The 12,880-nt window shown below is 36.9% G+C and overlaps 1 protein-coding gene across 1 annotated transcript in view; it reads right to left on the bottom strand.

Annotated features, from left to right (window-relative positions):
- LOC131166355 (uncharacterized) overlaps positions 1-12,880 on the bottom strand; it is a 64,661-nt gene that overhangs the window by 30,985 nt on the left and 20,796 nt on the right. Inside the window, exons 4-5 of the mRNA XM_058124825.1 lie at positions 10,058-10,261; positions 9,679-9,922 (exon numbers count right to left, since the gene is read on the bottom strand). Coding sequence (XP_057980808.1) covers positions 9,679-9,922; positions 10,058-10,261 — 448 coding nt within the window. The remainder of the gene's footprint in view (positions 1-9,678; positions 9,923-10,057; positions 10,262-12,880) is intronic.

Below are 12,880 nucleotides of genomic sequence, written 5' to 3'. Positions count from 1 at the left end.
AAGGGTGACATTTGAATCGTGATTGGAGAAAATACAGGGAAGTTCCTCTCTGAATATAGCCTGTGTTTGGACCTGTCCTTTCGTTGTGTGTTCTTATCCCCATTGCGTCAATTCTTTGAGGCACACTGGTGGTTTTGCAGAATCCTGTCACACAAGGGATGGAATAGGCATGTAGGTGACATTTGAATCGTGATAGCAGAACAGACAGGGGGTTCCCTTCTCTGAGTATAGCCTCCCTTTGAACCTCTCCCTCCACTGCGTATTCTTGTCCCCATTGCGAAAACTCTTTGAGACTCACACTGGCGGTTTCGCAGAAGCTCATCTCACAAGGGATGGAATAGGCAAGTGTTGCCACGCACTCTTTTGAAGGCTTAGAGAGAGGTGAAGGGAAACTTACCCTCAAAAATCCCCTGGGCATTAGGAGGAAGGAGGCTAATAAAAAATGCACATATTTTGAGTTTTCAGTGAATTATGACAAGTCTAGTGGGATCTCAGACTTGGTGGAGGCTGGCAGCAGCAAGAGTCTTTTGGTGAACTTATTTTGAGTAAAATGATATCATGGAGTATAAGGCACCTTAACGACAGATCAAATAGGACTGCAATTAAGTCATTTCCCAAGGAGAGGACAGATGTTTGATTGTAGGAAACTAAAGCTGAATCAGTGGATCATGCGACATAAGAATGTAGGTAGATTTTCCTCGGAGCTGATGAAATGCAGGGGTGTTCTCATTTTATGCAAGCAAGAAGTTGTGGAAATGCTGGATCACTATAAATTCCTTCAGTTTTTTGCCTGCACAGGAACATGTAGGATAACTTCAAGTGGATACACACCAGGGTCCAGGTGAAGGGCCCCTAGACAGCTCTTGTGGAGCGAACTCTAGAAAGTCAAAGGCAGGTGGAATGCCTCTTGGATAATTGGGAAAGACTTCAATAAGATTTTATATCATCATGAAAAAAGAGGGGGGGTTACCTCGGAGAACACAAGCACGAAAGAGTTCCTTGATTTCATCAAAATATGAACGCCCTCATTGATCTTCCACTCACTGGTGGCTCATTCACTTGCTCCAAGTCCAAGGAGACTCCCTCTTTATTGAGGATTGCAGATTCTTAATCTTCACAAATTGGAAAGAACATTTCCCCAAGGTTATTCATAATCTCCTCCCAAGACCCATCTCAGGCCACTTACCCATCTTCCTTGATACAGGAAGAGTTAAGTGTGGGCCAACTCCCTTTTTTGTTTTGAAAATTGTGGCTCAAGCACGATAGTTTTGGCAATCAGGTTAATCACTCATGGTGTACTTTCCATTCTAAGGGGAAAGCAAGCTTTATAATTACTGGTAAATTGAAGGGGCTGAAGGAAAACTTGAGATGGTGTAACGTTCAAGAATATTCTCTAGAAAAGATTATAATCCTTATTGGCATTAAGGAGCTTGATGATGAGGAACTTTACAGTCTCAATGCCAAGAGTAAATCTAGAAGATATTTGCTCAGGAAAGAACTTGCTAAGGTTATTAACTTTGAAGAGACCACCTGGAGGCAAAAATCCAGGGCTAAACAGTAATTTCCTTCATTACACAATGAATGTTCATTGTAGATTCAACATGTCGACGAGAAGGAGATTTAACTGAAGATGATATAAAAAGGGCCATTTGCGAGTTCTATAAGGATATGTGCACTAAACCTGGGACATGGATGCCAGCAGTGGATAGCATCACCTTCAGCTCCCTGAATCTTTCCACAGTGCAGTGGCTTGAAAGGCCCTTTGCCGAAGAAGAAATTTTCTAAGCCCTCAAGGATAGTAATGAAAGCTAGCTAGTTGGAAAAGGAACTATTTGTCAAAAGGAGGCAGACTTACCCTCATCAAGAGCATCTTTGTCTAATCTCCCAGTCCAAGATATGTCCCTATTCCCTACTCTTTGCTCAGTTGCTAGCATGTCAGAAGGTCTTCAAAGAAGATTTCCTTGGGGGATCAAGTGAGGTTCATTAAACAGGGGCTGTTTAACAACCTATTTGTAACAAAGGCTTAGGGATTAAATCTCTCTCTAGGTTCAACAAATCCACCTCGAGAAATGGCTTTGGAGTTTCATAAAAGAAAATGACCACCTTTTGAGGAGGATCATTGCTTCAAATACAGTCTTCAGCATAATGGTTGGACCACTAGAGTTGGGAGAGGAGCTCACAGTGTAGGAATCTGGAATTCATTGGGAAAGCTTGGCATGGTTTTCTATCCCTCATCAGTTTTCAAGTAAGGAATGGGGATAACATCTGTTGGCATGATATTTAGTGCGGCGATCAGCCCTTGGTTCCAAATTCCCTTCCATTGGCATGACATTCAGTCTGGCTTGCAGTAAAATGCTCTGTTCAGTAAGCACCTTTGAATAATGATCAAAGTATCTTTGGAGCATTCCCTTAATAATAAATGTATCTAATTGCAAATTGACCACCTCAAAAATTTTTACAATAGGCTTGTACAAATTTCAAGATCAGGAAACTGCTAATAACCCCAAGTGTGGCCTGGATAAAAATGGTAGATTTACAGTCAAGTCTTATTATTGGTATTTCACTCCCCCAGTCGCAACCAGTAGCATCCCCCAAAACCTATCTGGAAAACAGAAGCCTAAACAAAGGTTGCTTTCTTTGCTTGGGAGGCAAACCTTGTGAAAATCCTCACAATAACAACTTAAAGAAAAAAGGGACTGCCTTTGTCAGCAGATACTGTTTGTGCAAGGAACATGCCGAGAAAATTGACCATATCTTTCAACACTGTTCTTGGACCAGACATCTCTTGGATCTGACTGCTACACTGATTAGGAAACAGTGGGCCCGCTATGATAGTGGACAAAGAATCTGCACATGGAAAGGCATTCAGTTAAGTAATGGAAGGACATCTTGACTCGAATTATTCTCGCCATTTTTTGGATTGCATGGAGGGAAAGCATATAAAAGAGCCTTTGAAGAATCAGCAACAGAAGTTCTAGCACTATTACTAACTGGCCAAGTGGATTGTACATCATAAGACACCCTTACTGTTTTAGTCTTTTCAACACCCTGTACAATGGGTGGGTGATCTCTTTTTTGATACTGTTTCGCACATGGGTAGTGTAGCCACCTACTTTTGTCCGGATTGAAATTAATTGAGGAATAGGAGAGGATAATTGAGCAAGCGAAGTTAAATTGAATATGTTTCCTCCTGTCCTAGACCATATTGCGGCCTAATTTCACTTTCTGAAATTTAATTGGCCGTAATTGAGTTAATTGAGGAGTTATCCTAGATTGGGATAAGTTCTTATTCTTGGATGAGATAAACTAGTTGCCAAATACTCTTCTAAGATAAAGAAGGGGTTTAGAGGCAAGGGCAAGCTCCCTTATTTTTCTATAAGAAGGAGACTGTGACTCTTGTCCACACAGACACGCATATGTTGAACAAACTCCATGAGGAGAGCTTGGGAGCAAGAGAAGAAAGAAAGAGAAGGAAAGCAAAGAAGACTCCATTGAAGATAGGGATTTTGAAGCTTGAAGAAGGAATAGTAAAAATGTAAAACTAAAAGGAGGAGACCAAAGCATGCTCAAAGTTTTGGAAGATCCAAAACCAGAGTAAGGTAAATCTACAATCCTCATACATTTTACATGGTTTCAAGAACCTTGGCTTGAGATTATAGTATGCAAAGGTGAATGGGTGAAAAATCTCTTTGCTACATGCTAAAGTTGAGATTTTTTTATGGTGTTCTTCGTGTATGAAGTAAAGATTTAATTTTCAACACATGCAGCTTGAAGTTTCAGTCTTTTATGGCAAACTCAAATGAAATAAACCATATTAGGCATGTGCCAGTTGGCTTGTGTTCAAGAATGAAAGTAATTAGGGTTAGGTATGAAGATGGCTGCAGATATAATTTTTTGGATGCCATGCACAGTCAAGGGCCAGGTCTGGGTTAGAGGAGATCAAAGGTAGCTAGAGAAGCCAGAGAGAACAAAAAAAATAGAGAGATGAGAGGAGAGGTAAGAGAAAGCATGAGGAAAGAGATTTTTAGGCGTTTCTCATGTGCATGTGTAAGCAAGGAGGGTAGAGGACGCTTAAACAAGCTCAGGGAGGATTGATGATGGTTTCAGAAGGCTGAACTACATGTGGCCATCGCCATTATCGCTGGCAACAACCGACTAGGAATGAACAGAGGGCTTTTGAAGTGTTTAGCAGGTATTTTTTTCACGTGGTAGGGTCGCCAGAGCTAGGGGAGGGGATTGGTGGAGCCAGCAAGTTTTTTCAACGTCAGAGTAGGCTAGGAGAAAGGTTAGGGTTTTGACGTCTTCTTCAATGACACATCGAAGAAGACAACCAACGAACACGCGCAAACACCCACCCGAAAAATGTGCTAGGCATGTGCACAACTTAAACTAGTTCGCCCCTGGACCAATGAACTGGTCTATGCAGATCAGTAGACTAGTCCAGCTTTTTAGATATTTATTATTTTTTTAACTTCTTTAATCTATTTCCAAGTTTCAAACAAAACAAAAAAAAAAATAGTTTTCCATTGCAAAATATTCTTAAAAAAAATTGGGGAAGGTAAGAAGAAAATTCTTTTTATTTTAGGACAAGCTTCTTGATTTATTTAATTTATTTACTATTTATTTTGTATTTTCTTTAATTTAACTCTCTTTAATTTAAAAAATGGTTTTTTGACAAGTTTTAAGTTGGTTTGCTGCAGTAGATTTTCACAAGAGTTATTCTCAGGTTTAGGATTTATTTAGGCTTTTTTTTTTGCCCTTTTTATTAGACCATTTATATCATTTTCTTGAATTTTATTCCATTTTTTATCCCATTAAATAGTTAAAAATTTAAAAAAATTTGCAGAAATCCATAAAATATCAAAAATTTTCTAATTATTTTCTAAAGAGGTTTTGGGAGATTTTGAGGTGTTTTGGACCTTGGCATGTGCCTTAGTTTGCATTTGAAAAGTGAAAGTGTGAGGCAAGGTGAGTTTTAAAGATAAGTCGGCACATACTTTGTATGAATCATGTATGAATCCTTCCATTCATGAACATGAGATGTTGAGACCAATTTTAAACTTGCTTGATTTGCATGAGAAAACACTCCAATTTGGTTTAATTAGAAGATTGCATGTTCGACCGAACAATTTAATGTGGCTTTAGTGATATGATGTTTCGTGTGCATGCGATATAATCGGGTCTTTTGTGTGATAATCTTTGAATCCTTATTTGAGTTGAGAAGAATTGAAATCAATGAAAATTGAAAGCACTTTAATTTAAAAATTTGACGGTGAAATTTGGAAGCAGATGATAGCGTCCTTGAAATTCTTGAGATGAGAGAAGCCATACGACTCTGACGGAATATTAGATGGTTGTAAGGTGAAGCAATATCTAAAGGGAGGTCATCTAATTAACTTTAAAGAATTAATGACTTTGTTTGATTAGTGCTTGAACATCTCAATGTGATCACATTACCATTCGCAAGGACAAGTGTATAGAAGTACTAATACCTTCCCTCCACATAAATGTACTCCCAAATTTGGACATTGGTATGTAAACAGAAAAAGGTTTTTTGGACCCTAGGAGTAGCTAGCGAACTTTAAAATTGATAGTAACTAATTAGGTTTTCTAGCCTTACCTAAGACAAAGTACGTTAGTGGCAACTCCATTGACATATTTTTGACCCACATCTCATTCCCCAATTCCCAATTCACAATTCGAGTTCACCATTCGTGTTGAGGCGATTCGAATATTCATTGCAGCAGAGGTGAGCACTCAGAACTTGCAGACAGGTGGCACCCCCTTGGTGCCCTTTGATGAATTTTGTTTTCATTAACTAATAAAAATCAGTCCAAACTCCAGTATGTCTTAAAATTCGATTTTGACTATAATTTTGAAGCTCCAAAAGTACAAATAAATTTCAATTTCTATGTCAATTTCAATTTCGATTTGAAAAATCGATGGAAATTAGAATGAGGCATGGAATTTTATGAAACTCTATAAATGGTTAATAGCCATAATAATATAAGTTCTAGGACAAATATATTACAAATTAAATATATCTATCTTGTGTAGAAGGTGCAATAGTTGTAATAGAATATAACATGTATATTAAACATATTCATAATATAATATAACAAAACCAAGCCTTAGTTCCACTAGGTGGGGTCGGCTTCATATCATAGTGATCTGACAAATTTTACACTGACTGTCAACTACCTAATGCAACCCTCCTCCTTTACCTGGGCTTGGGACCGGCCATGTGTGAAAAAATTTGGACATTAAGTGCATCACAGGTGGAGTTATTCATAATATAATATGTGTATTAAAAATACTCGGCTAGTATAAATGCAATTCACAAATCAATTAAATATTTATAATATAGATAAAGATAACTTAGACATGAATGTTAAATAAAGTATTATTGTAAACCCAAATTTTTTTATATAATTTCAAAAGCCCTTGAAAAAATATTTTGTTTTAGTTAGAAAAAAGTACAAGAGAAATTTCACCTTACGTCTAAATCTCACATTTGAATTCCAAGGAAATTTTATTCTATAGTTAAATTTTGGGCAAATTTAACTATAATCAAATTATAGATAAGGTTGCATAAACTGTGGCGACCCTCCTCCAACCCTCACAAAGCGGGCAATTGTGGCCCAAGAACGTCCTTTTTTTAGGTTAAATTTTGGACAAGTTTCGCTAAAATTTTGATAAATTTCGGATGATTCATTGAAATTTAGATAGAAATTATGTAAGACGGAAGTCGACTAATATTTCGATTTCAAGGATGATGTAAAATGGAAATTTTGACGATTTCGTGGAAATTTACGACCATGGTGTACAGATCATTGTTTCTACCTGGTCTATCAACCTATGGAGAGACTGCTTCGCACCCATTCCTGATTTTCCATCCATCTGATTTTGAAAAGAAACTTCTGGAAAAAGACCTGTCCTAGTTGAAAAAAATAACCAAATCATAATCTTTCCTCTTCTCCGCTCGCACAGCAATCATATTGTCAAAGCACGAGGCCCCTTCATCATGTAATCCATATTTTAACCCTGCTTTTTAAGAGAAACCCTTCTGAAGATATTGAGACTCTCCAATTGTTGCTGTTACCTTTTTATAATTCAGCCCCAAGCCAGCAGAGGAACTGCTTTACATGTTCACCCCAGTCAACAAATAAGCCACAACAATTTACCAACTTGGTGGGGTCTAGTAAAACTTCTGAGTTTTAAAACAGGCTCTTCCCTCTCCCATCAGGCCAACGAAGCATTTCCATCACTTGTAGGCCCACTTATCCGCAACCAAGGAATAAAATCCTGATTTGATGGAAATATGGATGTTCTCAATTTGCAGAAATTGTGGTTTTGATAGAAATTTCAATTTCAATTTAAAGAAACACCAGAAAATTACAATAGATTATGAAAATTATGAATGAAACTTTGGGAAATATAAGTTTGATAATTGCGGATAATTTAGGAAACAGAATGTTGTTTAGTTTATAACCCTCCTGAAATCCTAAATTTAAGACTATGTCTGCAACCCACTATTCAAAGGCCCAGCATCTGGATTAGATCCATTACCCATTAACCCTAGTGTAAGTGGACCAAAAGACCCATTGCTTCCTAGACCAATAATCAGCATCTTCTTCAAGGATGGTTCATTCGCAAGAAAATCTAGACCTGCATCCCACTGAACCACTGTAGACACCTTTTCTCTTCGACTGCCCTAGGTCACTGCTTCCCAACTGTCTTCCTGACAGAAACCTTCACTATCCCCACATCTCACGCACCTCCAGCCATGAAGAGAGGACTCCAAAGCGAATCCTCCCTTTGCGACCTCACTCAACTGGCGCTTTACCCTTTTCACCTTTCATTACTAACTTTTTTTAAAGATTTGAGGCCATTTGATTCGTTTCACCCAATCAAATCCTATAAACCTTCCTAAAAATTTCTCGTAGGATCAGATCCCAACTCAAGAAATCTACCAATCTGAGTTGGCCTAATTGCCACACCATTATCAAATCAATCAATTTTCTTTCTCCAAACATACCTGGTCAAATGACACCACACTCTGGACAAAATCTACACGACACGCCCATTGATTTCGCACAAAACCTCTGACTATCATCCTCTTTACTCTCATATCATAAGCTTTCCTTTCTCCATCGTGACCATTGTTAAATCTTCAATACAGAGAAATTTAATCTCAAAAAGCTCATACAGTCAGCCCAGAACAATTAATAATCATGGAGATGGAGAATATGTTAGTTAATAGAAATATTACATAGCCTTTACTCCTTTGCTGGACAGGATTTACTATCAAAATAGTTTATATAGTCAACACTATAATAAATAACAAGCATTAGAGACACAGAATTATTTCTTAATGCAATTATTGTATTACTGAATATTACAGCTAATATAAAATAAAAAATTTTAAAAAAAAATTTCTTTGCATGTATGAATTGTTCGTATGACAGAAAACCTTACATATATATTTTAAGAATAATTTCACATTTTTAGAAAGTGTAATTTTTGTCCACTTCGAGGCATGAAAAGAAACTCAATTTCCATTTAAACCAAACAAGGTCGAAGCTATTTATGCCTAAACTTTTTTAAAAAAAACTAATCTTTGTGTCATCCAATTAATCATTTTGTGCTCAAATTCAACTATAAAAAGTCCACTGTTCTCTTCACGCTTCAATGTAATACACTTTCAAACTGAAATGCTTCTAATGCAAGTAACTAGTCAACATAAATGACTGTCTATTTCTTGTGTGCCTCCCTCTCCACGCTCAATCAATTACAATGGGAAGAGCTTAAAGACGGGTTTTCTGTTTCACAATCAAAAACAATAAATGACAGTTTTTTTTTTTATAAGAAAAATGTATTAACAGCTATCCAAAAGGGTAAAATAGGTGGAAGAACTAGATGTCCTTCAAAGAATTTCCCCTTCTTCCTTTCACAGATCCACCAAAAACAAAAAAGTATATTTTTGATAGACAAAATATATTTTGGGTAGATGTGTGAATGGAAGAAGGGGAGATGGAAGCAGAGTCACAGATGGTTGACTGAAATCAGAGCAGATTGCCCAGGTGAGGGAACCACTTGTGTAAATGCGTAGGAAGGAATGCATGTACACATAAAAGCCAAAGATATCATACCACTAATTAGCTACCTCTTACCAACTATTTAAACCTCGATACATATAGCTTCTAACTTTATAAAATTTTTCCTACACTAGATTAACTATTTATCCATAATTTAATGCCCATATTTATTGTAACATATCTCATTGGTTCGTCCACAACCATAAATTTCTCATTTTAAATTAACTGTCATTATCTCTAAAATTTGTGCCAAATCAGAAAATTGAGTAATATTTTTCATGAAAGAATCTATAAATGTCACTGATTTTTAAATGATATAAAAAAAATAGTCTCAAAAACATATTGATTAAAATACTAATTACAAGATGTCAAATGCAGAAGGATGAAGATCTATCCTGTAGTTTCCCAACAAATTTATCTGTCCTAAAAAATCAGCATTTTCTAAAATCCAATAACCAACTCGACAACATCCCAACAACAAGAAATTGCTCCAAAATCATCTATATTATATTCACAGCATCATTGCAATAATAACAGCAATACAAACTAAGAAACATAAATTGTATGCACAAGTCATTACCTGTACTGAAAGATAAGGCAGTCACAGCACCTCGTGTAGAATGCGTAAAAGTAACCACCTCCTCATCATATCGAATGTTATGAACATGAATCTTTCCATCAGCACATCCGACTGCAACAACATCTAGTGCAGGGGATGAAACACAACAACATATAGATGATTTCCAGCCTTTGAAATCATACAGCTTTTTTTTTGTGCTTATGTTCCAAAGTTGCATTGAACCATCCTGGCTCCCAATAATAACCTGCAAACATGATTCTCAGTGAGGTCTCATTAACGAAGAACCATGTGAAAGTGCAATTGATATGCCCATAATTTATGCCACTGATACTTAATATTCAACTCAAATGCTTCTTTAAAACAAGGATTATAAAGCTACCTTGTTCAGGTAAGTGTCTGGATGCATTATACAGCTAGGAGAAAAATTATTTTCCAGCAAAATGTGTCCAACTGGAGCCAAATTTTCGGAAATTCCTTTAAATGCCCATATGAACATATTGCCATCAGCATCAACGCTCAAAATGTGCTCTCCAAACAGTAGCAACAAATTAACCTTGGTGTTATGCCTGCTCCAAGTTGCTACCTGTAGTATCATACTCATAATCAGACACAATTAAAACCATTATACACTTCTACACAAAGAGCCTGTATACTAGTGTACTGTAAATATCCCTAGTAATTAGATAAGAATTATCATCTATTTAAAGGGAATGTAATCTTTTTCATATGTGAGTGGAATATTCAATTTCTTTTCCACATTTTAACACGTTTCAAGCTGCGGTCACTTTTTTCCCCAACTCTGCAGATTACATGGAGATTTTATGCCATTCCATTGTATCATAGCTCTCTGGGAAAGCAATGTTCCTCCAACCACAAGCATTAATCTCTGAAGGCAAGAAAATTATCAAAGCAGTTCTATTTACGTTGAACCAACAAGCCTTCATCTTGTGCCCTGTGTGACGTAACCAAGCAAAGGATACAAACCCCTTCTTTCTGCAGATCCAGAAATCTTCCATGCGGCAAGGAACCACTGTGCCTTGTACACCTCCAGGAAAATGGAAATAAACTGGCTATGCCATCTTTCATGATTTGGAGGAAACCGACATGCTCTCCCTTCAACATCCACCATTCTCCTCGAGTCAGCTCGCATGAGAGAGAGAGAGAGAGAGAGAGAGAGAGAGATATCTTCTAAGTTAGCACTACGATAAATTAATCTAAAGTCCAAAACCCTCCCAAACACTTGTAACACAGTTAGCACATGAAAAAAGCAGAATGCGTCATCCAACAAGAACAAAAAGTCTGATCTGCAAACCGTAAATAACAGAACTAGGTATTATCAACCCCTCTTCACACTCCAATCAATTATCTTACTCAGAAGTTTTATATTAAAAAAAATGGAGTGAAACGAACAATAAAGCATCACCTTTCTGAACACTCATATAAGCTTTAAAGCAAGAGTTAGGCTCCCTATTAACAATGATAGCAACTGCAAATGGAAGACATCTGCCAACCCAGTTCCCAATAATGGCAAAACAACAAATGGAAAAAAAAAATCTACTAGCCCATTTCCTGCGCCTACAATCAAAGCCTTTGCTCTCTTAGACGGTTACACTTCATAAAGAAACTCCCAAAAAACTCAATCATAGGCTTAGTCAAAATCTAACCTATTGACTATGACTCCTCTGGATAACATCCATGTCTTCATGAGCCAGCTCCAAAATTTGCCTCTGGTAAAAGCAATCATGGAATGAGAAGTTATGTTTATCCAAACACCACTGAACCAACCGGGAAAACTTTATAATGAACCATACAAACAAGATCGTTAAGGCTAAGATTAAAAGAGTACCATAGGGTCAAGATTGCTTATACGCAAATTTGTGTTCCTCACTCAATTTAAGTAATTCCCAAGCCATTTGAAAGCTAAATTATAAATCTAAAAATCCTAATAAGTTCCTCACACCCAACATTCAACGGTTACCATTCATGACTCGCTAAACTGAACCAAAACCTAAAGAAAAAGATGTCCAACAAATAAACTTGAAAACAAAATGCTGATCAATCTGAATTGACATTGTGCTCAATCTTCAAAGCAATTGATCATTGTTAACCCTTGGTCCCTTGGGGTTGATAACAAAACAACGGTGCACCCTCAATTCAATACATTGGGCAGCAGCCCCAAAAGGATGGGGTATAGCGAAGCTTCCACCAAACTACTAATTCGAGGGAGGATAAAAATGTATGCAGCCTGGTCTAGAGAGGTTGCTTCCACAACTCAAACTACTAATTTCAATATGCGACAGAGCATTTTTCTCATGTGCATGGGGCAATATTGCATACAACTAAACAGTACCAAAAATTTTGCACCAATTAGTTCTCTACATGATTTCTTAGGGAGATACTTATTGACACTCCAACAAAAGAAAAAAAAAATTAACACAAAAAATGTAAACACATCTTGGCTATGACAAACAGCAATGAAAGTACCTCTTTGAATGCTAACACTCGTGTCAGGACCTAAATAAACACTCTGAATTTTCTTTAAAAACCCAATCAATGAATAATTAGAGAGCATGATCTAGTATTATTCGCCTTGGATAATTACAAGCTCGGTCAATCATAAAATAAAGGGTGAGCAATAAGCACAAAGCACAAAGACTCAATTGTTGCCATGCAAGAAGAAAGAAAGCAGGCCACATTATCTCCAAAACCATGGACAAAATTGCAATATGATGAAAACTTAAGCTGTATTTTTTGGAAAGAGCATTTTGAACGTCTCAAATATTTTATCATAAAATGTCGAAACAGCAATACAATATATATATATATATATATATATATATATATATATATATCCATGTTAACCACTTAAGCAATTTTTCTGCAAGAAGTTGGAGTAAAATAGCAAAAAGTATCATTAGAGGGTGGCAACCCCAAAAATCATTTACAAGTCAAAAGATCAATTAAATCTAAAACAGAATGCAAATGAACATCACACATCCCAACATGCCATAAGTGTAAATTCTTCAACCATCTATCTTCAATTCTCAGGAGAGATGCTTAATCTCCATTGAGCACTACTTTGTCCTTCTCTCCACACAACCCAAAAGATTGTGAGAGGGATTAAGTTAACAATTTTCCTCCTCTCCAACCAAGCTAACAGCTCCCCAGAAATTGAGACAGCCACCACCCACAAAAGACCCAC

The sequence above is a fragment of the Malania oleifera genome, chromosome 10, assembly GCF_029873635.1.
Source record: "Malania oleifera isolate guangnan ecotype guangnan chromosome 10, ASM2987363v1, whole genome shotgun sequence".
Taxonomy (NCBI): domain Eukaryota; kingdom Viridiplantae; phylum Streptophyta; class Magnoliopsida; order Santalales; family Ximeniaceae; genus Malania; species Malania oleifera.
This window is presented reverse-complemented; position numbering and strand designations above follow the sequence as displayed.